Source organism: Sarcophilus harrisii, chromosome 3 (assembly GCF_902635505.1).
Source record: "Sarcophilus harrisii chromosome 3, mSarHar1.11, whole genome shotgun sequence".
Lineage (NCBI taxonomy): Eukaryota > Metazoa > Chordata > Mammalia > Dasyuromorphia > Dasyuridae > Sarcophilus > Sarcophilus harrisii.
This window is the reverse complement of record NC_045428.1, coordinates 432,009,920-432,036,626: the sequence shown is the minus strand read 5'-3', so window position 1 is coordinate 432,036,626 and position 26,707 is coordinate 432,009,920. Positions and strand designations below refer to the sequence as shown.

Genomic DNA, 26,707 nt, shown 5'->3' with positions numbered 1-26,707 from the left:
TTACACTTTAAATAGTCCCTAACACAAACACCCCTCCCACCACTGACCATCATCCTCATTGGTTGAAGGTCTTAACATTCTAAATGTGGGAACTACCCAAAAAATTGAACTTGCCAATAATACACAGTTGCCCATATTTGATTGAAGTAGGGAAAAAATGATGTCATGGGAAGATAGCAAGAAGGGACTTAGGTATGCCCTTGAGTCAATGCTCAAAGACCTTCAGGCCTACTCCAATTCTGAAATAGATGAAGCCTTACTCGATTTTTCACAACTGTCCTGAGAGATCTCACCTCATCTCGTTCATTTACCATAATAACTAGGGTATATGAATACTACACACAGTGGCATATGACAGATGTCCACTGAAGATCTCTGACACTGATATTCAACTGAAAATTACTTAGCCAACTTGGTCAGGATTAAAATGAAGTTAAGAATACTGCTTGTAGTAGTTTTAAATTGACAGTGGCAAATACTATGTCAGATAACACTGAGTTCAGATAAATAATTTATGCCTTGGTGTGTTTGTTATCATTGTATTATTGTTGTGTATTATCATTGTGTTAAGGTATGAGAAATAAAGGTTGAGAGATCCCCTGACAGCAGTGGGATCCCCTTGGCTGATTGCACAGGTTTTGCGAAATAATTTGCAAACCCCAGTGAATATAGGCTCGAGGTTTGTGACAAGAATGTGTTTATTACACTAAAAAAACAACTTTCTTTGTCAGCAAAATCCTGTTAGGACTTAAGATCTGGGCACACAAACTTTCGATTTTATTGAGTTTCTTTGCTTATCTGGAGCTTGGGAGCAATTGGAGGGACTAATTTTCAACTCAATAGAGGGCCTTGACCATGTCCTAGGCCTAGATTTCCAGTTGAATGATATTACTTCCCCTATGAACAAGAGTGTAGGGCCCCTCCCAGAAGGGTTTGAGATTTCTAATCCAGGACCACTCTTCCCCTGCCTCCCCTCCTCAAGATCTCAGTTTATATCAATTGGTCCCTTTAAGAGTTCAGGGATAAAAACTTTTATATTAGCAGTTAAACAGTTTTAAACAATAGTGCTCTAACCCTAAAAAACTAATCCTAAATGCTCTAACCCTAAATGTGCGCTTTCTTTTTTTTTTTTTTTTTAATTTTTCTTTGCTTTTTACTGTAGAATATTTCCATTAAGGTTTAGCTATGCTGAAAAAAAAAAAACTTATTGAATATACGCAAGTGTATATGTATATATGCAGGTGTCTATGTGTTTTGAGGGCAGGGGAGTAGGGGCTGTAATGCTGGAGAAACTGAGCAAGATAGAGATTAGAGAACAATTTAATAATTTATTAAATGGAGAGATTTACTGGGACCAAATGGATCCATGTTTGGTCTCAGGGCTGAATGAGACTATTGTCTCAAAGAATCCAGCCCGGAATGTTGGGTGCAAGATTCTTTTATAGGGTAACAAGACCAATGATATAATGGGGGGAGGAACCTAGGATGAGGATGACATAATGGAGGCAGGCACCTAGAAAGACATAATGAGGGAGGTACTGGAGAGGCTTCTGATATGCTAATGATGTCTAAAATGGATAAAAACCTTTATCCTATTAAACATTAAGAGGGAATGGTTATAACCTGAGGCAGAGTAACTAAATGGGACAGTTAGGGAAACTGGGTCAGGACATTAAAAGAGAACTGTGGCACAACAGGGGAAGGGGATTTAACATTTAAATGCTGGCTCTAAAGGAAACATTTAACAATCATTAAATTAGGCTTTTCTGATTGATGTGAACTCTAAGGGAGCATACTCTTTGCCAAAGGGAGTTCATATTCCTGTGAGTGCTACCTTGTCAGCATGACAAGGCTTGCCCAACTCACCATATCAGTAAAGACCCTGCAGATAAGGGACTCTTCCCTTCCATGCACTAGAGCATACTTTTACCCTACAAGTAACTCTTGTCTTCTTTTAGCCTGTCCCTGTTTCTCTGTTCTCATCTTGTGTTGCTGATGTAGACTTAATGCACATACCAATTCTCTCTTGACTAGAATCCTACTTAACTCCCCCCCCCAACTCTAGACCCTGCCCTTGCCTTCTTGCCTCTGACCTTTAAGTAGTGTGTCTTCATTCACAACTCTTAACTAGATCACCTTGATCAGTCTCTAGGTCTTTTGACAAAATAAAGGACTCTGTGGCTATTTCAATCCCTTTGTAAATTTTTTACATTCTGAAATAGTGTCTTAGAAGCTATTACTTCACAATCTCTTAAAGAATAATGTAAATCAAAATAATGAGTTTTTTTTAATGTCAGTGGAATTTTCAGGAGTGGAATTTTTAATTGAAAGATGCACATTTAGTTTTTCAGTCATTTTCTAGACCCACATCATTTTAAAGTATACATACACTTTCAGAATGTCACACGAAAGTAAACCTCTGTTTCAATTATAAAACATAAATCATGGGATTAAAAGTAGGCAAGCTCTTTTACCCATATATTTCACTTCAGTATGACAAAGTTTTTATTTCCTTTAAGCCTTTATTGTATGAGTAGCACTGAAACATACATTTAAAAAAAAATCTTGTACTCAAGGGGTATATAGACTCCTATAGTTGGAAAATTATTAAATTCATAAAAGGGGTGAAATATTGACTTCACGACATTAATCGAGGAAAAGCAAATTAGAAGGCTTTATGAAGGAAGAGGTATCTGAAGCAGGCCTTGAAGGAGAAGAAGGATGTCAATAAACAGAGATATAAGGGCAACTTTGAATGTGAGATAGGAATGAAGAAGGCTTTTACAGGCTTGGGTACAGCATGGGTGGAAAAGAATAGGATGGGAAAGATTAAGAGAAGGGAGGGACCAGGAAGATGCCCAGTTTTATTAGAGCATTATGAAATAAAGCTAAAGAGGTTAGTTGAAACTAAATTATGCAGGATTTGTATTTTTTATAGGCAATAGAGACTGACAGTTTTTTGAGTGGAGAAATTGTGATTAGATTGGTGCATTAAGATGATTCTTTAACATGGATGGCAAAGGATGGATTGTAGAGGGGAAATAACAGCAGCAGTGATTCAAGGTAGGAGAATTATTATAGGCCAAAGGTGAATTCAGCTTCTGATCTAGTATCTTAGGTTGGGAAGGAAGAGAGATGCTAGATCTAGAACATCTGTAAAGTAGGAAGGACTTAACCCATTGGATTTGGAAGGATGAAGGAAAGAGTAGAGTCAAATCACCTTCAGAATTCAAGACTGATTGGCTTTGATAATATAGTCACCCATAAAAATGAGGATGCTAAGTACATGGACAGGCTTTAGTGGGCAGAAAAGAAGAAAGGAAATTAACATTTAAGTATTTACTGCCTGCCAGGTTCTGTGCTATTTAAATAATGAGGATTAAAAAAACAAGCAAAAGGAAAGCCTGTCTCTGATCTCAAAGAGGTCATTTGAATTGTAGAAGACAGTACAGAAAAGGTGTATGTGAGTGATGGGGGGTGGTGTTGGAGTGTATTTTAATTTTTCTGTAATAGTTTATTTTAGTGCTCATTAACCAAATGAGGAATGCATTTTATTTCCTCATATGCTTTTGCCATCCCTGTGTGCACTCCCATGGTTTTTCTTGATATTTCCTTTTTACAAATCAGTATTTTATTTTCCTTTTTCATTTCCATTCTCTTTTCAATTCCTTCCTTCTAGGAAAATCCTTTGCTTTTATTGGTATAAAGAACTCCCTCTTCCATTGGTGGTTGGCATCTCTGAGTCTCTTAAGAGAGATGCACCAGGAGATGAAATAACTTCTAGAAAGTCTTGTTGCCAATGTGTATGGGATTAGACCTGTAGTCTAGAGGCCAGCTCTTGATCCATTAGAGCCATGGTATCACTTCCTTCTGATATTTATTATATGCAATATTGTTTGTTTTTGTTAGTTATTACCATTTGGTTTTTTAATTTTAAAATTGAGTTAATATTTTGTAAAAATTACCTCTTACTTATATGGTCATCAGTGAATGTTACTTAGTCAATGACACTTGATAGGGAAAAAAAAAGTTTGTGCTCTTATATTCTAGTGGAGTTCCCCTCCCCCTCCATAATGCATGTCACTCTAAGAGGGAGGAGTTTTATTTTTACCCAAAACGGTCAGATAGTAGTAGTCGCCCTTCAGTATTTAAAAATCTCTCAGATTATTCTATTTATCTTTTTATATAATCAGTTACTTTTAGATGCATCATTCTTCCTAGTAAACCCAAGTGTCTAAATTTATACCAAGAGATAGTTTTGGTTTTTTGTTTTCCTTAACAGTGACTATAATATTTTTTGGTGTGGTTTTTTGTTGTTGTTGTTGTTTGCTGAGGCAATTGGGGTTAAGTGACTTGCCCAGTATCACACAGCTAGGACTTGTTAAGTATCTGAGTTCAGATTTGAACTTAGGTCCTCCTGACTTCAGGGCTGGTGCTCTATCCACTACGCCATCTACCTGCTCCTATTATAGTATATATTCTCAAGAATAACATTATAGAAAATCTATGCTACATTATGGTGGATATTCTTAGATTCTGAACCATTCTTACTATCACGAAACTCAGAAATTATCACTCGTCACTTAACCACCTCCTCTACAAGCTCCCCCTGTGAGATGCTCATACTGTACTCTGTAGTTTCTAGGAGGCTCTTTCCAAAAAGATCTTATGTGGGCTTACCTGTATGTCTACTTATTCAGGTTTGTTCTTTGAAATCTTACTATTTTATCACAAGACGGAGGGGTCACAATTATCTTGACTTATGTTAAAATACAAATTTTATGTGGAAAAATAATAAATTGTTGAATATTTGACCTTTGGGGTGCTGATTTTAGAGTTAAATGATTGGAATAAACTATTGGTTCTAAAATCATTTAAGGCCTATAACTAATCAACAATCTTTTATTAGTGACTTTGATTTGTATAGTAGGTCTTAACCATTCCATCTTAAGAAAATTTACTTTCACGTTCCAAATAGAAGTTACCTTTCAACATAACTTCACCTAAAACAGAAAATTCCTCTAAAAAGAGGAAAAAAATATAGACATAATTATTTAAGTACTTTTAAAAATGCTTACTGTGAAAGATTCCTTGTTAAATTTCTTAATATCTAAAGATGTTTTCATTTCCCAGTCTTTTCACATACAATATGCCATCCTGATGACTGATAGAAACAGAATGACTAAGCTACACTTGGGTTTTTTATAGTTAAATTGCATGGAATCATATCCTAATTTACCTACCTTTGGACCATGAGAAAACCTCACTTCTTTTCTGTAACTTGTAAAATGAAGAAATTAAATTTAATGGAAGAACTCTCTTAAGGGTCCCATTCAAATTTTTTTTTTTTTAATGTTAATCTGCTCATTCCATCCCCCAAAAGAAAGCAAAAACAAAACAAAAACCCTTGTAATAAATATGTATCATCATCAGTCACAACAAATTCCCCTGTGGGGATTTGTCCAGAAATGTAATTTCTCATTCTGCATGTTTACTTCAGCATTCTTTCCTCTAAAGTTGTCTGAAATTGTGAATGATTATTTAATAGATAAGAATTATTTTTATGTTGTTGTATAAATTATTCTTTTAGTTCTACTCATTTCATTCTACATCAGTTCATACGAGTCTCTTGAAAGCATAGCTTCATGTTTTGTAGTACAGCAATATTTCATTACATTTATATAACAAAAATTATTTAGTCACTTCCCTATTGATTTGATGTCCTGTTAGTTTCTAGTTCTTGTCACCACCAAAGGAACTAAATAATAAATAAAATAAATAAGACCTTTTCCCCTTTAATTAATGTCTTTAAGATATAGGCTTGTAGTAGTGTTATTGTATTAAGTGATAGAGTTTAGTAAATTGTCCATTTTGTCATCTGTGATTTGATTTTTCCCTTGTTTGGACATTGAACTTTTGGACATGAACATGGACCCTTTGTGTACCATGTAATTCTTAAAGTTTTATGATCCTGTGAATAGGAAAAAGTATTGCCTACATTTAGATCAGTATGGTGGTAGCATTATGAAGACAATATATAATTATTATTATTATTAAAATAATTATTACTTAAGCTCATTTATATGGTATTTTATAGGATAGAAAGCACCTTTCTGACAATAGAATGGCAAAGTAATTAAAATAGTATTTCTACTTTGCAGAGGTAAAAACTGAAATTTAGATGATAAGCTATGGCACACCATTATTAAAGGTGGACTTGGTCTTCTGACTGCCTTATTGTGTTTTCTCTATACCAAGCTACCTCCCTGAAAGTTCTAGAACACTCTGAATTTATTAAAGGTCATTGATTCATTAATTCAATATCCATTGATCACATCCCACTTAGAAAAGTATTCCTTTCCCCTCACCCAGGGCTATGAAGTTTCTTTATTTAAAGGCCCACAAAACAAAGTTTTTGTTTTTACTATAGTCCAGCCCTCCAACAGTCTGGCCCTCTGTTTAAAAAGTTTGAGGACTCCTGACATAAGGTAAATAGATAACGAAAACAAAATATTTGTAGTACAAAACAATATATATAACTTCCATATGAATTGTCCAAACCAAGAGAGGTAGCATTAAGAGGAAGAAATGGGTTACTTTTATTTGGCATGGTAAAAATGAAAGTATTTTTATGTGGAATTTAAATGGGACCTTTGATAATTGAACGGAATGGAAGGAAATTCCAAACAAAAAGTTAGTGTGGAAATTTCTAAGTATAGTAGATCTCTGGAGAACATTGCAAATTAATGGATATTGAGTTCATGTAAAGAATCAGTAGGTGATTAGAATAGAAAAGTAAATTAGAATGACCTTCAAATGAAGTTTGACCTGCATTCTATAGATAGTGTAAGATTGGGTAGATAGTGTAAGGAGCTGAACTGTGGTGGGAGGAACAGGACTGTATAGATAAAGGGAAGCAGACCACAAATATTATTTTTAATATCACTTATTGATCCAAAAATCAGTTCTTCTCATTTTCATCTGTAAAGGATGGGGGAGAGAGGAGGGAGCAGACTCACTTCACCTTTAACCATAGTTTTTTACTACACATGAATCTGTACTAAAATTTATTTTGAATAGACCTTTGGGAAATTTGTCTATACTTTTAAGTGCATATACAATAAAATATAAAGTGTATGTCTATTTTTCTATTTTGTTTTTCTTAATTTTAGGGCATTGCTTCCAGTTCTACATCACAAAGCTAAAAAAGGACCTCCACGTCAAGCCAAATATGCCATTCACTGTATCCATGCAATATTTTCCAGTAAAGAGACACAGTTTGCACAGATATTTGAGGTAAATAAATTCCGTTTTAAAAAAATTAGTCTGATTTTTACATTTTAATGATATACAAACATTTGATTTTGCTATATGGTCAATATTTGAAATATTTTGTCCTATTGAATGTATTTTTGGAATGTATGGCTTTGGAAAATTTATAGATCTCAGTGCAAAACTTATAAAAACATTTTTTGTGGGTGTATGAAAAGCATTTTAAATTGATTTTTAACAATTCAAGGAAACTAGAGATTTATGGAAAGTAATTTGATTATACTTTCTAATCCATATCTTTTATTGTTGATAACAGTTATTTAGGAATACATTCCCCTCCCCCAACTTCTTACATGAATTAATTACGGAAGTTCAGTTAATCAAAAAGTGTTTATTAAGCACTTACACATTAATAAGCAACAGATAATTGATTGATTGATAAGAATCAAATGGAATGAATAATGCGATCTCTGCTGTCAAGCTCACATTTTAGCAGGAGATAAAATCGTATATATGTAAAAATATACAGTGAGTAAAAAGAAAATAAATATAGATATATTTAAAATAATTAAATCCAAGGTATTTTGAGCATGAAAGCACCAAAAGTGGAGGGGATCGGGAATGTAGAAAAAATAATGTCTTATATCTTGAAGGTCAAGAAGCATTTTATTATAGAAGTGAGGAGAGGTTGCATTAAATTATATAGGAGATAGCCAGTGCAAAGACACAGAGATAGGAAATGAAATGCATGTTAACATAGCAAAGGCTATTTTTTTCTGGACTGCAGATGGATTATAAATATACATTGAAATTGAAAACATAGATTAGAACCCGATTGTGAAAGGCTTTTGAAAGCTCATCAGGAGAATTTTATATTTTTACCAAACCAGTAGGGAAATAATAGGGATTATTAAGTGTTTATTGTTAAATGTACTACTAAATGTATGAATAAAAGGGTGTTAGTACATAATTTTTGAACTCTGGGTTTTATTGAAAAAAGTTTTTAAATATAGATGAACTATTGCATTGTCAGTAAACAAGTAATTTCTGTTGAATAAATTTATTTTGTATTATCAAATGACAATTATGACATTAAAAAACAAGCTGAATGTAAATCTTATAGAATGTTCATTGATGCTTCCATTGGTGAAATGGCACTTAATGGCTTGTTTCCCAGCCATCCCCTTACACTTCAAGTTTTACAGTAGTAGCCATTCTGTATTGATAAAAAACAAAAACAAATAAAACTTCAGTAGAAGTTCTCTTTATGGATGAAGTCACAGATAGTAAAAAACCAAAATTTATATATTAAAAATAGACAAAATAAAACGATTTTATTAGGCCAAATATATTCCACTAATATTTTCTTTGCAGTTTAAAATAATATTTAGCCCTCTTGTGAGATTTAATGTTATGATAACAAATATAAGCTTTTATCTGATACTTTACCAACTGGAGGTCTCTGGGAAGTAATATTTATGATTTCCAAATAAAATTTTTTATTAAGTATGCTAAATTAACTCAAATCATTGAAATATAAATAGCTCAAAATGATTGGGTATATCTGTTCTGGAATCATCCTACTCTTTTTCTATTGTAACTGCTTTTTTCTCTCTTCATTTTCCTTCTCCTATTATCCCTCTTTTACCTCTTTTTGCCAATCTTTTTTTTGTACCATTAATTATGAGTAGCAAATATAGTATTCTTTGCATTCAAAGTTTTAATTTTAAGGAATAATCTTATTTTTATGTAGCTTAGTTTTATATTTGAGAATAGTTTTAAATTTAGAAAATTTTTACTGAAAGTTTTTTTTTTTAATTTTAGGTGGTCTCCATATCACTCTTCATTCATTCATTTATTTGTTTGTTTGTTTGTTTATTATTTTTAATGGATCTTGTTGGTAGCAATAATATCTTACATTAGTCTTGTGGTGTAACTTTCAAAGTTCATCTGTTATTTGATTTGGTTCTCAGCAGCCCTCTTTTCTTGATAGGCATTTCCCTAGTATTTGGTTTTAGGCTACAAAAGAAGAGTTGGGTCTGAATTGGGAGACCAAGGGAAATAATAAAGAGGAATACTATTTGGGGCAACACAAATTAAACCATTTAATATTTCACACACACACACACACACATATATATATAGAGAGAGAGAGGGGGGGGGGGGGGGGGGAGGGGGGGGAGGGAGGGAGAGAGAGAGAGATGTTAATGTTTCCTACTGGTCTAACTAGGTAATTATTTTTTCACCTCACAATTTTTAATATAAATCAGAATGTCCATCTTTATTTACAAAAAATATTTCCGATATGTTATTAAACTTTGTACTTCTTTTTCATCTCATTATTGAAGTAATATTAATAGCACAACAATCTTTATTAAGACCCTTAATATGAGATTACTGTAAATATATCTTCTTATATCTCATGTACTACTTAGTTGAAATTTTGGGGGGTTTTGGAATTAGTATACATCTTAAATTGTTACTACACAAAAAAACAAATTTTTGTATTGAATTTTCAAAATGCAGGACATGGTTAAGTGATTTGGGAGGGGGTAAATTTTAAAATTTATTTTAAACTTAAATACAAAATGAAAAAAAAATTGCCATATACACAGGAGAACATGAGGATTCAATATAAAACAATAAATTTCCGTTTTAGGAAAACCTATGTAATAAATACAACACATACTTAAAGCTTTTCTTTGTTTCCTTACTTGGTTTTCTTTTGTTCTGTGCTGTACTTTTTACTTTATTCCTCACCCCACTTCCAAGAAGACTACAGTTAAACTACACATGCATAGCTTTTTATAAACATAAATATACCTATACATATATTCTCAAAGATATACATCTAAGAGTATACTATGCTTATTTCCACCTGTCTGAAGGTGAGCATAAATCCAAATCTTTCTATTTTTCAAAATCAACCAGCTCATTTCCTAGATCAAAGCAACATTTTGACCTAGTCACATTCTATCTGCGAGATTGTGTATAAGATTGTGTAATTTTTTTTGGCCAATTCCTTCTGTTCTTGGCTACCTAAGTTTTATTTATAAAAAAAAAAAATTAGTTTAAAATAATCAAAATTATTATTTTTACATTTTAACAATGTTCTCACCTTACAATAAAATTTTAAGGTCTAATAACTGCTGAATCTACTTCCTTTACATCTTTTTTCCCTGGTTTCTGTGAAGTTCTTGACTTTTTATTCTGATAAGTGTTTTTTTTTTTTTAATATAAATATCTAACATAACATTTCTTGTTTCAGCCACTGCATAAAAGCCTAGACCCAAGCAACCTTGAACATCTCATAACACCATTGGTTTCTATTGGTCACATAGCTCTTCTTGCACCAGATCAATTTGCTGCTCCTTTGAAATCTTTGGTAGCTACTTTCATCGTAAAAGATCTTCTTATGAATGACCGGGTAAAATAGTTTTATTTTGCTTTTTAAGTTAGACTGAGGTTTTATATGTTTTTTAATATACAGAACATTTTTTAATAATTAGAAAAATCAAACTAAAGTGAAAATAACATATTTAGACTTGTTGCATATAGTAATTTATTACTTACATTATTATTTATATAGTAATAATATAGTAATTTATATAGGTTTGCATTTATATGTCAAAAATCTTAATGTAGTTTTAAGCTGTTAAACTTAAGACTTGTGGGAGTCTTCATTTATTTCAACAGTCTATTGAGAGCACATATATCAAACTAGATACAATCAGATCTTTGATTAAATATTACACGTGATATTTATCATTCTCTACTGTCTTAGCCTTACTTTATGTTCTAGCTGTCTTATATTACTGCCTCCTTTCCTCTATTTCCATGTATCTTTGGCTCAGTGACCTTTTTTTCTTCTTCTGTGCTCTCTGCCCTTCCACTCTCAATTTGCTTATTAATTACATGAATTATACCTCATTTTTCAAGATTAACTTAAATGCTACCTGCTTCAAATTCCCTATCTACAGCCATGGTTTATGGAGTTGCTGAGACTATACTCAGAGCCTTTGCAATTTGATAGAATCTCAAAAAGTCATCTTCAGCCCCTTCAGTTCAGAGATTTTAAGTGATTTAGCTAAAATCATGTGTGTGTGTATATATATATATATATATTTGCACATATAGGTATTCTTTATTCAGAAGCTTTAATTTTGTTTAGCTTCCAGGGAAAAAGACAACTAAGCTGTGGGTTCCTGATGAAGAAGTTTCTCCTGAGACACTAGTTAAAGTGAGTATCATATGTCCATATGGTAACTTAAAATGTTAGCCCCTTATTGTCATACTAGATTGCCTTAATGTTTGTATTTGTTCCTCAAAAAGATCTTTTGAAAGCATGATGTTTTATGTACTTTGAAGATGTAGGAAGTAGGTAAAATATATTTAATTTATTAACTACAAATATGAAGATTCCATTCTTCCCACCCCTTCACAGATGTTTGTTGTCAACTTTCTTTTTTTCTTGGTCCTCAAATTTTTTAACACTGAGCTTCAATTTCCTTCATTTATCTACCAGTTTCATAATTATTTCTAGGTCCCTCAGAATTATTGACTAGCCTGTTTCCTTTATTCACTGAAAGATATTTCAAATTGCTGATATGATCCAAATTATTATGGTTCAGTTCTCCCTGGCACAAAGGAATGAAATGGTTAGAGTGTCTTACCTTTTTGTTCTTAGGAAGTAGTTGTTTACTTGGTATAGAGAGAGTGTTGAGTAATTATGTTTTGGGTCCTCATGCAAAACTTTCATATGACCTTTGATGCTTTGAAGGTGGTTCATCCCTTACTTAGAAATTGATAGTGAAATTATTTAGTATAACCTGAAGAGAAGAAAGTTATTCTTTTTTGTGATATCCTCTGTCTTTGAAGAATTTTATGATTTTCTTAGATTTTTAAAAAGCAGTAATTTCTTAACTTTTTTTTTTTTTTTTTTTTTTTTGCTTTTTTTGTCTTTTTAGATTCAAGCCATTAAAATGATGGTGCGATGGCTGTTAGGAATGAAAAACAATCACAGCAAATCAGGAACTTCTACACTGAGATTATTAACAACAATATTGCATAGCGATGGAGACTTAACAGAACAGGGCAAAATTAGGTATGTATTTAATCAATCAGAATCATGTAAACATCATGATTACTTAATTACCTAATCCTAAAATGACTAATATGACTAATGTTGGACAGTATTTTCTATGTTAAAAAAGGAACTAATGGAGCATTGTAGGGGGTTCTTTGTTGTATGGTTTTGTATGCAGAGATAGAATAGAAAATACATTTTGAATAAATAGTATAGAAAAATACGTCATTTTAAAAAATTATCTAATATTATTGAATGTTAGCTCAAAGGAATATATAATATGAATTTACTTTTTAAAAAATACTTACAATTATAATCTGATGTGAATGTTTCTCTTTCCTCCTTCCCTTTCCAGGATTCATTATTCCCCCATTAATTTATACATTTTTTTTACTGTGCATTACTTGATATTCAGACCTTCTCATGTTAGTAAATTGTTTGAATATTAACTTATTATTGGAATATTAAAATTCAACCAGTCTCTGTCACCTAAAACTTTTTACATTAATTAACCAATTCATATAGAGAGAACTCTATAGTAAGGTTGTAATTTAGTCCAGGAAATGAGTAATGATCCTTTTCCAACTACTTATATTTCCTTTTGCTACCTGGAGGTTATGGAGGCTTTTAAAAATCGCTAAGTAGAAAAATAGATAAAAATAAATAAAAGTTGATTTTCATCAATTGAGGTTTGTAATTTCAGGGAGTCTAGATTGCTAGGAAAATGTTTAGCTGAAGATTTTAATGACTGCTAGCAGTAAAAACATCTATGTTGATGATTATCAGCCCTAATCTTTCTCTTTTAACCTCTAGATTTAGGAATAACTTGATTTTTCAGAACCTTCATTTGCTCATCTGTAAAACTGGAATAATTGTGCTAAAGATAGGGTTCTTATAAGAAAAGCTTTGGTAAACTATAGCTGTATATAAATGGGAACTAATATTAGAGTGCTTACCATTGTCAGTTTTGGCTATGGTAGAGATCTTTTAAAAATCACTTTTAAGGAAATCATTTCTGGAATTTCAGTGAAATTGGGAGTCTTTAATAAGACTAGTTTCTGTTATCAGTGTAGATAGGCATTTACTCTGCAACTTTATTAAAGGGAGCTGTCTAGAAGATGTGGGGTCAAAATCAGTCTCTCGTCTTCTACTAGCTATGTGAGACTGCGCAAGTTCCTAAATCTCTCACACCCCAGAAAACTATTAAAAGCCAGCACTTTTACAACTTCATTTTTTATTGATTTTGGTTGACACAAAAGACACTTTCCAACAAGCTTCTAAACCAAGTATTCCATCCAATCCAAAGCATATTCTTTGGGAAGTTACATAAAACCACACGTGATTATGACCGATATAAAACTTTTCAAAAATTTACTTATTATTTTGGGGGGAAATGCTTACTTAAACTTGGATAGTTTGACTTGGGAGTTAGATCTCTGGTCAATGCTTGATATGGGAATACGGCTTTTATTAAAATGAAGAACATCAAAGTATTAGAGAATTAGCAATTATATGGCTTGACACAGTCAGGATGGGTCAGAGATATGCCTTGATCTCAGAACTTTGCTGAGTCAGTTCATCACTAGCTCTTTGTGTGCTGTCTAGTTCAGAAAAGATATTTTATAAATATTTAGGCATGGCATATTAGATATCAATTATTTGTTTCCTTTCCTGTATCTCATTTGTAGATGATAAATCTAAAACCTAAAAGAGGTAAATGATGTACTACAAATGTCAAATAAGATCTTTCTGACCAGATCAGGTTTCCAAATTACTGATCCATAGTTCTTCACCCCATTTCATATTGTACTGGTGATAAATTGACTACTTAGGAATTAAAACTTGCTAATTTACCATATTTAACACGTCCACTAAAGAACATGTATACATATGTACACACAGCAGTGTTGAAAGTCATATAGCATATCTACAGATTTAGGTTTACCAAAAAGTCATTTCTTTCAAGGAAAACAAAAAAATTTGTTAGCATTAAATTGATATATACTTATGTCTTATGCTGGAGATGTATAGAATCTGATTTTATGATAAATGTTATATGTCATTACAAAGATCCAGGAAGTAGCAATATTATATGCAAAAAGTAAAAAGTAAAACTAATATGTATGTTTCTTTTTTATTTTTAGTAAACCAGATATGTCGCGTCTGAGACTGGCTGCTGGAAGTGCGATTGTGAAGTTGGCCCAAGAACCTTGTTATCATGAAATCATCACATTAGAACAATATCAGTTATGTGCTTTAGCTATCAATGTAAGGAAAATGTCTACATGTTATAATCTGTGGATTTCAGTAAGAAAAAGTCTATCCAAAATGATAAGATTTTAAAAACCTAAATAATAAATTAACTCGGTTGTAATTATTTTTTAAATCTGTGGTGCTGAACTTTTGATTCTCTAATATCAGATTGTATTATAGCATATATAGAGAAAAAGGATCTTTTGGTTCCGTGACATGCAATCCTTGGCCAAAGCCATATAGGTGACAAATGTCAGAGTTGGATTTAAACATTAAACATTTAAACAACTGTATTAGGCCATTTTAAGTGTTGCCAAAGTCCACTGAATGGAAAAAATTAAAATTTATAATTGGTCGCCATGCCATTTTGGTGATTACCACTCTAGTCTGATACCATTTTTTTGAAGTCTTGGAAAGATACTTTTTAAAAAAAATCCACAGCAACTGATCTGATCAAACCATCTAGTAATGTTCAGAATTTTTTTGATTGGGATTCAGTAGAAAATATCTAAACAATGAACTAATTTTTTGGCTTCTACACTTAAAAGCATTTATTGTGTGAATTTTTAATATGATATTTGAACTATCATTTTAGAATATTTTTAAAGAGACTGAAATTCTTAAGAGTGATATAATATGCCATGAATTTTATGCATTATAGTCAGTATAAAATCTTAAACTCTTGTCTTCCACTTGTGCATATATAATTCTATATGTTTCAGTAATTTTTGAGATCCTGTGGATTTCAGTTTCTGTCAGAACTTGATACCTAATGTTTCTCGTTTTGCATATGCAATATTGTCAAGTCCTACTTTCTGTTAAGATGATATTTTATCTAATCTTAAAACTAACATTTTGAGTCCTTTGTTTCAGAGATTGGACACTAGACTAGAAAAATAAGATTTGGGGGAAGTTACAGTGAAGTCGATGTCAGATAATTGACTCCATAATATGTTCTATTTATCTATTTTATAGAAACTGCCTATCATTTCATCTTGTCTTTTAGTAATTATGATATCCATATTTAATGTCGCTTGGCATATATCAAATTGATATGTTGAGCCTCACTATATTTAGCTTCGCACTGTTTCAAATATTTGAAAATTATGAAAATAAACAATGAAAACTGGCTAAATATGTCACACACACAATTCATAGTGTGAAATAACACCAAATTTTACCATAATTTCCTGAAATTCTGTTGTAGCTCACCCAGACAAAATGTCTACTAAAGATTCGACTAATGCATTATTGCAAAGCCAATTAATGATTTTTGGTAGGGTGTAGCTATATATATATGATTTGGTGGGGCTGAGCAAAATTGTTTTCTTGTAGTCACACATGTTGAGTGCTGTATTTCCAATCAGGCATTTTTGAACATCCTTTTCTGTTTTTTGAATTTAACTAGTGGTAAAGTTGATATAAAAATGTATTATTCGTGTATATAATACTGTATGATTAATGTTATATTAATGCTTATTAGAATAAGAATTGTTGCTTAATAGAGTTGTTAACATATCAGACAGATGTGATTATATTAGGGGGTTTAAAGGTTCATGAGAGGTCATTTCGTTCAACCCTCTCATTATATAAAGGTAGAAAAAAAGAGATTAAGTGACCTTATCCAAAGTTGCACAGGTTATCAGGTTAGGATTTGAATACTAGGTCATTTTAAATTGAATACTCTTTCTACCATGATATATGGAGTTTTTGTTGTTTAATTAGGGGTCCTAGAATAGTAGCTTTGATTGCTCAAGTTTTTAAGTGGCATTGGCAATCTACAGAATCTTCTAGAATCAGGGGTCCTCAAATTACGGCCCGTGAGCCAGATGCAGTATCTGAGGACATTTATCCCCTTCACCCAGGGCTATGAAGTTTCTAAAAAAGGCCCACAAAACAAAGTTTTTATTTTTACTATACTCCGGCCCTCCAACAGTCTGAGGGATAGTGAACTGGCACCCTATTTAGAAAGTTTGAGGACCCCTGTAATCTAGATACTAGAATATATTTTAATAAAATAGAAAAAGTAAATTATAACAAAAAATACTAAAGCAGAAGAGACATGGCAGATCTGCCTTTTCATTATTTGGCTCTTCCCTCTACCAGTGCAGACCACAATTCTTACATGCCTGGCTGAACGATTTCATGAGTTACTATGGCTGAAATTAAATACTTTGCTTCCAGCCATCTGGTGAACTAAGCTATTCCTCAAACTGCTTTATATTTTTTTGGCTCATACTTATATGTAGCCTGTCTTTGGTGCCTTTATCAACTTCTACTCTTTTAGCATAAATAGCCTTATAAGATAGCCATAGGACCTTAGTGGGAAATTATAGAAACTAACAAAATTTAATTGTTTCTTGGCATTTAACAGTATGTTTAGTTTATTTTAAATTTTATTTTTAAAAAAGTTTATTTTAAAAAGAGTCAATTCAAGTGATATTTACTGTACCTGAGAAATTTGAGGAAAATATTTGCTCTCAATTACCTCATAAGGTTTGTTTTGGTATTTAAGAGATAAGTACCTTGTACTTAATTCTGTGCATATATAAAAATATATACAAATAGTATATACACAGTAAATAGTGAATGAATGAACTGCTTCTAATTTTTGGTATCACATAAAACATTTGGTTTCCTTAAAATTTAAAATAGTTGTTCTACAGTTGAATTTGCTCCAGTTTTATCAGAATATTATAAATGGGTTTTTATCCATATTATTGAGATTTAAAAATCAACTATTTTAGTGAAATACAAACTAAAAAATGATACTCCCTTAGGCCAACTTTTGAAAACGCCTACTTAGCTATGGACATATATTTTTCAGCCTTTAATCTGTAAATGATCCTAGAAGTCTTCTCTTGGAAATAAAGGCACAGAGAAGCTAAGTGACCTTCTGAAAATATTTAGTTGCAGATCAGTTCTTCTGAAGACTTTCCACTGTACCATGTTTTCCAGGATACTAGCATGTCCTACGCCTTTATCCTCTCTCCTCACATACATACTCCTGGGAGAATTGAACTTCCTTCTCTTTGCTTCTTGTATTAATCCAAATAATATCCTCAGCGATTACTTTTTTTTTCTGTGCCATCTTTATTGTTTGTTACACAGCCTGTCCAATCTAGAACTTCTTCTGTCTTTCTGTTAGGTCAAAAAAACTTCTCAAATTATGATGGATAGAGACTAGATAAATTTTAAATTCTTAATCTTTTTGTGTATCATAGGTCCCTTTGTCAAGCTAATGGAGCCTAAGGATCCTTTCTGAGAATAATGTTTTTAAATGTCTAAAATAAAATATATGTGTTTATAAAGGAAGCTAAAATATTGAAGAAAAAAAGCCTAGGTTATGAATCACAGGTTAAGAACCCTCCCTCCCCCTCCCATTCTAAGATATCTTGAAGTTCTGAATAATAAATTTTCTCTGTAGCTTTGCATTATGTTGAAAGCGGGAAAATCATCCTACAACAATAGCATCAAAACCTTTTGACTTTGATTCATACACGTGGAAGTTTTTTTGCTTTTGGAAATAAATTGGTATCTCTCTTAGGAGTAAGTGTAAAGCACAGTAACCCTTTTTCGTAATTCCTTTTCAAAATTCCTTTTTTAAGTTCCTTTTTAAAAATTTTATATTTACTGGCTCAGCTTTGTCCAACAGAGTGGATTTTATTTCAGCTTTGGTTTATTTACAGTAAATTTGTTAATAAGATATTTAAATAAATAGCTTACATTACAGTATCATTTACCACTTCTGATTTTTAATCTCAATGAGATGGATGGTAAAACAAATATTACCCCCATGTTACTGATAAAAGAAATGGAGTCTGAGAAATTAAATGACCACATTCACCCAGTTCTAAAGCTCAAAGCTAAAAATCATGAACTTAGAAGAAAAATTATGTATTTTAATTGCTTTTAATATGCTTGATAAATGGAATAATCTATATGGTGTTAATTACTGTTAATAATTACTATTCTCCCCTTATTTCTTTTTTCCCTTCCCTCTGACAAAAAAGAAATTTGTCCCAGATTAATTGCCAGAAGTAGGAAGCTTTTGTTGAAATATTTTGTCAAATGAGCTTTTGAAATCCATTGTCTTTTTTTCTTTGTTAATCTGTTCAATTTTTTTTTTTATTTTAACAAACCATATTAAGAATCTGTGACTGTCAAGTTTATGTTCATGTCCAAGATATGCATGATAATCTTGAGATTAACATCTAAGATAAATTATTACTTTCATCTTGGCTTGTTAAACAGTAAACCCAGTTATTGAAGCAAATAACTGTGCATGTACACTTATGTACAATGCATATATACACAGTATACCAAAAGTCTTAGTATTGGCTTTAATAACTTCAGAAATCTGAAGTGCTTCAAATGCTTTTAAAAAATTGAAAAATTTTTAATACTTAATTTAAAAAAAAATATTAAATTAAAATCCAGCATAACCACCATCTTGTGCTGCATTTTACTATTATTGATTTTTGAGCTTTGTAAAAAAACTTTTATCAGCTGTTACTCAGTGACTTTAAAAGGTTTGCATTTGTAACTGCAGCCTTAAGAGCATTCAAACAAGGAAATTTTGATGCTTTCTGGACAGTTTTAACCTAACCTCATGGAAAAATGTAGAGAGAACTAACTTTATCATTCTACTGGTCTGAGAAAATGTCACCTAGGAAATAAATTATTAAGATTTTGTTATTTAAAATCTGCAAAGCTAAAAAAGTATAAAAATGTTTTAATCTTTCAAATGATGTTTTTGGAAATTTGTAGTATTTATACTTCTGAAATTACTAGGCTTTAAGCTTTACTAAGATTTTTTGATTCATCTATCTATAAATGTGTGTGTTTATATATGTTTACTTAAACAATCAACTTTCTTGAAATAGTTATTTCCATGATAAAAGGAATATATTTTCCCCCCATAGGATGAATGCTACCAAGTAAGACAAGTGTTTGCTCAGAAACTTCACAAGGGCCTTTCCAGATTACGGTTACCACTTGAATACATGGCAATCTGTGCACTGTGTGCCAAAGACCCAGTGAAAGAGAGAAGAGCACATGCCAGGCAGTGTCTGGTGAAAAATATAAATGTGAGACGAGAATATCTGAAGCAACATGCAGCAGTTAGTGGTAAGAATATGGGGAAAGTGTTCCAGAATTATAACGCAAACTTCAAATTTACATAATTTGAGAATTGTATAAACCCATACCTAAGCTGTTACATTTCTTGAATTGTTGTTACTTTAAATAAATTTAAATTTTTTTCAATACTTAATTTCATAAATAGTCAGCTTACAGAAATGACACAAATATTTCAATGTCAGGCTTTTTATTCATTATCTTTTTATATGGAAGATGAGACGAGAAAAAGGCCAGGAAGAGAAAGCAGGATATTGAGAACTACTATTGCTAGGTGGGTATATTCTTTGGGTTATAGATTATCTAAGAATTATCAGTTGAAAGAAAGCTTAAAGTGAGAGGCTTTGATCATTGTTGATCATAGTTTTCACCTGACTAATTGAGAACAGGTATTTCTCTGTTCCTGGCTGTGTACTTCACATCTCTTCTTGATAGTATTTGCATTTTGGTATGAACTCTACTGTTTCTTAACTTCGTTTCAAAGAAAAAAAATTTATATATGAGCCATTTATATAGACTGGTGTTGTTGGAATATCATCTTTCCTAATTTTCTTCATTTTTAAAACTGATAAGAAATTATTTGTTAATTTTATCATACACAGTTGTCTAAATCTACTCCACATCTTTGGCTCCTAAATTATATAGGAAGTTTCTGAGTTTGAGTAGGGTAATAGTTCAGCGCTGTACAGAAGTGTGAGATTTGAATTAATACTTTATTGGGTTATGATTATAACCAGAGTCCCTCTAAAAATATTAAAAGGACTAAATTTTTTATTGGTTTGATTAGAGATGCTCTAAATTGTCTTGGAATTGAGTATTTGACAGAAGAGTGATTTTTTGATGAGCACTGCTGACCAAGTAGTCACGATGCTGTGAGTAGTCTGGTGTCTAAGAAGGGCAGCCTGGAATTCTAGGGAAGAGGCTTGATTTTGCAACGTAGTAACAAGTGCTGAAGGACATCTGGCCAAAGGACACTGAATGCTCAGCTAGGAAAGATTTATAATCTTGTTTGTTTTGCCTTCTGATTTGTTTTCTGATGATCTTTATCCCATTCCTTAAAATTTTTGTAAACTAGGGAGATGTGGCTTTATAGAAACAATTTTTTTTTTTCCTCCTGGTAAAAGGGTGTTGTGAAACATGAGTAGTAGAAAAGTAACACTGCTGTTCAATATTCCAAAATTTTCAAGGAGGAAAGATTCTTTTAAGTCCAGAGTTTTAAAGAAATGCCAAGCAATTTTTTTTTTTGTTATAAATGTGTCTGTAGTTCTAAAATGAAATATTTCTAATATCATATTAGTTTTGTGTTATTTTGTTTTATTTTGTTAATTTGATAACCTTTAAAATTCTTAAAACCTTTTTATTACTTTCATTTAATCAAAACATAAGATTATAGGATAATAGATTTAGATTTGGAAAGGAACCTGGAGACCATCCAATTCAGCACCCTCGTTTTCTAGGTGATAAACCTGAATTAAGGGCATGTTAAATGAACTCCCCAAAGTTATACAGGTAATCTGTGTTTGGGGCAGGGATTGAATCCAGCTCCTCTGACTTCTAAAACCTATGTTCTTTCTTGGACATAAGATGAAATCCCAATAGACTTGGGATGGAAAATGTCATCCATATTTAGAGACAGAACTATGGAGACTCTGAATATAAATCGTAGCATAGTATTTTCACTTTTTTTTTGTTTGCTTTTTCATTCTTGTGATTTTTTTTCCCCTTTTGGTCTTGATTTTCTCTCACAACATGACAAATTTGGAAATATGTTTAAAAGAATTGCACATGTTTCATCTGTATCAGATTATTTGCTGTCTTGAGGAAAAAGGGAGAGAAGAAAGGGAGAGAAAAAAAATTTGGAATACAGTTTTACAAAAATGAATGTCAAAAACTAACTTTACATGTATTTGGAAAATAAAATACTGTTGGATTTTTAAAAATAGAAAAATTTTGAATTAATATGAAAAAGTTTAAAATATAAAAACAAATTTGAGCCCCAAAACTGGAAGAAATTTTAAATAATAGAATTTTAAGGCTGGAAAAGATACATTTGAGGCAGTCATCTACTGTATAATTTACAGTTGAGGAAATTAAAACTAAGGAATTAAGTGCCTTGCCCAAAGTTAGTTGGTTGCAGAGTTAGATTTTTGAATTCAAATCTCTTCACTTCAGTGTCCTTTGTGTTAGACAGTGCTGCCTCTCAATAATGCAATTAAATTACATTTTAGTGAAAATAACAATGTAATTGTTTTTGAGCAATATTTATTTATTTAATGTTAGGGAAATAAAATAGCATTTATATTTGTAGAACTTCCTATAATGTAAGAAATAGATGATATCTCTCAAAATCATATATACTTATACTTGGTTTCTATACTATTTTAAGCTTCGCAGTTCGAGTGCTATTTTGACTTTTGTGATTTAATGAATAATTCATTTCTAAGAGTTGAAATTCAAATACAGTCCAGCCTCCTTTCTTCCTGATGTTCAGTTCTGATCAATTTCATTGTCAACCTACAATATTTCTCCAAAATATACTGGCTTTATAAGCATATCCAGCTGCATTTTATAGTATTAACAATAGGCATGTTTAATCCACTTGGTATTTCTATGTGACTAGTACACTCAAATATTTTTGAGTGATTATTTTGGTGGATTTACAACAAGGTCATTAGTCACAAAGAGGAGGATCTGGAGTTTTTCACCTTTTGAATTTCAGTTCTGTACTGAAATTTCTCTCTGGTGGTTTCTAATGGTATACAGTAGACATTTAACAAGTGCTGCTTATTGACTGACTTGTAACAAACACTCTTGGCTTTACTGTGAAATGAAAAGCTTTTTAGAAGGTAAAAAGGAGATATGTTTTTGTGTCATCACATGAATAATATTATATTGTTCTCCTCAAGGAGAAGGGCAGGAAGAGAAAAGAAAATTTAGAATTCAAAATTTTTTTTTAAATTTAATTTTTTTTTACATGTAATTGAGAAAAAATAAGACAAAAAAGAAGTTTAAAAAATTCTTAACACTAATATTCTTCCGAGACAGCCTATAAAATGGTAGAAAAATATGAATCTTGTCAGCCCGGTCCAAATCCTGTCATGGGATTATATGAGGAAAAGAGTCCTGACCCTGCTGGTCAGAGGGCAATTTCTTTTGATAGCTCTCTGTGTTTGGTCAAGTTGCTTAACCCTCTCTGGGCCTCATTTTCTTCTTTTCTGTAAAATGGAGGTAGACTAGAAGGCTTTTGAAGTCCCTTCTATCTGCAGAGCTATGGTCCTTTGATTAAGAGATAGTAACAGACTTGTCTTTTTGCCTCTCAAACAAAGCAGGAGCAAGGGTAAATTTTTAAAAATCATTTATAGGGTATGGTATAATTACTATCCCATCCACCTATGAAACCATGTTATACTGTTTTATATATAGCATCTCTGAATCTGTACTGACCCTTACCTTATACTACTTATCACCAAAAACAAGTAATAACCAAAAAATTTTAAAGAAAAGTTAATGAAAATTTTCTATAATGTGAAAGATGTAAGGATTAAAATTTCTTAAGAAATCATAAAGAATCAGTGGGTGAGGTAGAATAGAAAGCAAAAGATGAATCAAGTTGGATAACAGAATGAGTGAATGAATGGTATTAACAGAATGAAAGTATTCTAGTTCACACTTAAAAATAATAAAAAAGCAAGGAAAAAAGAAATTGTAAAAGTCAGAGTCAGATATTTAGAAAACTGTATGATCCTGGGCTAATCATTTAACCAGTCCCTTAATTTCCTTAGCTGTAAAATGGGGATAGTAATAGCATTTCTCTTCCAGGATTGTTTGCTGGATGATTAAGAGAGATATTTGTAAAGCACTTAGCATAGTGTAGTCCTGCAATATAGTAAGCATTTAATAAGCTGTCTTCTTGCCTTTCTTCCCTCCATCCATTGTAGATTGAGTTTTGTGGATTTGGAATTCGTTAAATGACCATCTGAAGAATAGTGATCAGTGCTAAGGATGTTGGCAAAAGATTTTTAGTGGATTTTCTTAATCTGCTCGTGGCTGAATTCTTCACAACACTTTCATTAAAGATTTAAAAGTCATAGGTGGTATACTTATTAAATTTAAATGTGAACCAAAGCTAGGAGGTATAACTGGATTTGTTGTGTCACAAAATAACTAATGAGGTCAGTACTTTTGAATAATGGGCCAGCTATAATGATGATAACAATAAAAATAATATTATCTAACATATCTATAGTTCTTTAAAGTGCTTTACAAATATAAGCTCATGTCATCCTTACAACAATACTCTGACATAGTTGATGTTATCTCCATTTTATACATAAGGAAACTGAAACAGAAATGAAATAACTTGCCAGATGTCACATGATTCACTGATGTTAGAGGTTGAATTTGAATTTATGTTTCTCTGACTCCAGATCCTGCACATCCAGGTTAAAAACAGAAAACAAATAGCTAAATACAGGATGTCAGAGACAATGGGTTTTCCATAATTTTTATGAAAAAAGAGTATGGGCCTAAGAATCAGACTAGCATGAGTTTATTCAATGGGATATGGCAGCTAAAAAATTTAATGCCCTCTTAAGCTATATAACTGAAAGTATAGTAGTTTTCTAACCCTCACCAGGTGTCCTCCTCCCCCAAAGGGACATTATAAGAAAACTGTATTCTTCCCTACTTTATTATATGATATATAGGAAAGATATTAGAAGATTTTATATTGGAAATGAAGAGGTAAAAATCTGGTATATTGTATTTGGTTTTGGGTGCCAAAATTTAGGTAAGACAATAACTGGAGAGGTAATAAGAATGTTAAAGGAAGTCAAAATCCAATCTCTAGGAATGTGCAGGATCTACATATTTTTAACCTAGAGAAAATTCTGTGCCTGATTTTCTCTAATATTTGAAGGACATTTATATAGAAGAGATTTTAGGCCTTTTCTTTGAGGAGCGATTGATGAAAGTTACTGAGTGACAATTTGTCATGCTATAATATAATGAAAAATTTCATAATTCTGTATCCATAAATGGAATTGCCTGTCTTAAATAGACAAGGTAGTAATGGACAAGCCCATGATTTTAGCTTTTCTAGCAAAGTCTAGAAGGCAACATTTCAGAGATCATAAATTTAGTGCTAAAATGAGCTTTATCAGTGATATTTTCTACCCACTTCATTTTAAAGATGAAGAAACTGGGAACCATAAAGGTTACATGACTTGTTCTAGTTACCCACACAGTAGAGGGCAGATTGCTCACTTTTTCTAACTTGTTTCATGATTGTCTCATCTTCCATAAAAGGAATTGTGTTCTAAATATATAGTGATTACAACTAAATTTACAGAACACAATTTCTGAAAATATAAAATTCTTATAGATTAACACTAGATAATACTTATACTTACTAAGTTCTTCCCAATCTGCCAGCATATAACCCTTGCAGAGGAGTATGGACAAACAAAGTATTGCTAGGTTCCAACTCTGGTGTAGTAGAAAGGGGCTTCATATTGTTGTGGTGGCTTTTGCCTGAAGACTCTTTTTCCCACCCTTATTCTGCTTAGTTACATGAGAAAAAGGAAGAATTGGACAGGTTAAAAACATAATGCTGCCTTATGCTAGCCTTACAGTCATTGTTGCAGTGACTCTTTGAGAGTCACACATTACTCATTAAGTATATGAGAATTCTCCTCAACCCTGAGAAGGAAATAAAACCTGAAGATAGGACTTGGGAAGGCACCAAAGACCAAGAATAGTAAATTGTTCCCCTCAGGCTATTCAAAACAAGAGTTGAGGATACTGAATTCTTATCTTCTAACATGGGGAGGTTTGCTGCTCAGCAGCAAAGAGAGATATTAAAAATGAATGATGGGAAAACTTTTTTTTTTTTGAAAACTCACCAAAGATATTAAGAAGAAAGAAAATCTTAAATAAAATCCTCACACATTGATCAGTCAGTCAACAGAAAGCATTCTAAATCCTGAACAAAGAATAAACAAAAATATTAAAGAAAATATTACATGAAGGAAACTAAATAATGCCTGTTGGGGAAAAAAACTTTAAAGGAATCCTGTGGACTCTCCAGATGGCATAGATAACAACTTCTCCAGATTAGTTCAAAAGAGAAATAAATGCAGAAATTGGGAATATTTGAATATAGGTCAGAAATTGGAATTTTCAGTGCACATTTTAAAAACAATAGATTAGGGAAAAAATGAATTTATGAGGAAGTATCTCTTTAAAGAAGTGAAAAATTAAGTTGTTTGGAACAAAAATGCTGAACAATGTTTGACAGAAGTAAAGCAAAAAACAACACTGTTACAAGAGTTTGAGTTTTTCAACTATCGTTGAAGACAGAATATGCAGAGATCATTTAAACACATGTTTTAAAAGGGGATTTCTACACAGACTGGACTAGATGACCTCTGAGGTCTTTCCCAGCTCTGAGATTCTATGCTCTTCATTTCTAACTAGGAAATAGTATAGAATGTTTTAAGCACATACTTCAATTCCAGTAGAATAAAAGATTCTTGAATGGAAGGACAATTTTGTTTCTTTCCTTTGTATTCTTAGTGCCTCACACAATGTCTTTCTCACAATAGCTTAATAAGTCTTTGTATCATCAAACTGCTTAGCTTTTCTGCAGCTATATTAATTAAAACAAGACTATTTCCTTCCTTATAATAGAGTTAAATAATATTTTTATATTTTTTATGTCTATTGTAATGCCAGAGAAACTGAGGCAAGATAGAGATTAGAGAGTTTTTAATGTTTTATTTGAGAGTGAGAGATTGTGCTGGGGGCATGTTGCCCCCAGGGTTGATGTCTCAAAGGATCCAGCAGGGAATGTCAGTTTCTTATGAAATATAATATACATGTAGCTCTTAAGCTATCAGGGTAGACCGAGGTAGGGGCACTGAGCACTGAGGTCTGAGCACTGAGAGCAGCAATGGA

General features: G+C 32.0%; 1 protein-coding gene across 6 annotated transcripts in view; it reads left to right on the top strand.

Moving 5' to 3' along the window:
* PDS5B (PDS5 cohesin associated factor B) overlaps nt 1-26,707 on the top strand; it is a 210,854-nt gene that overhangs the window by 148,460 nt on the left and 35,687 nt on the right. For 4 of the 6 annotated variants that reach the window (XM_031960714.1, XM_031960713.1, XM_031960715.1 and 1 more), the window contains 6 exons: nt 7,173-7,296; nt 10,541-10,699; nt 11,444-11,512; nt 12,240-12,376; nt 14,503-14,626; nt 19,537-19,741. In XM_031960714.1, coding sequence (XP_031816574.1) covers nt 7,173-7,296; nt 10,541-10,699; nt 11,444-11,512; nt 12,240-12,376; nt 14,503-14,626; nt 19,537-19,741 — 818 coding nt within the window. Of the gene's footprint in view, nt 1-7,172; nt 7,297-10,540; nt 10,700-11,443; nt 11,513-12,239; nt 12,377-14,502; nt 14,627-19,536; nt 19,742-19,966; nt 20,292-23,688; nt 26,476-26,707 lie in introns of those variants that run through there. The other 2 variants (XM_031960717.1, XM_031960716.1) reach the window with 2 other exon arrangements.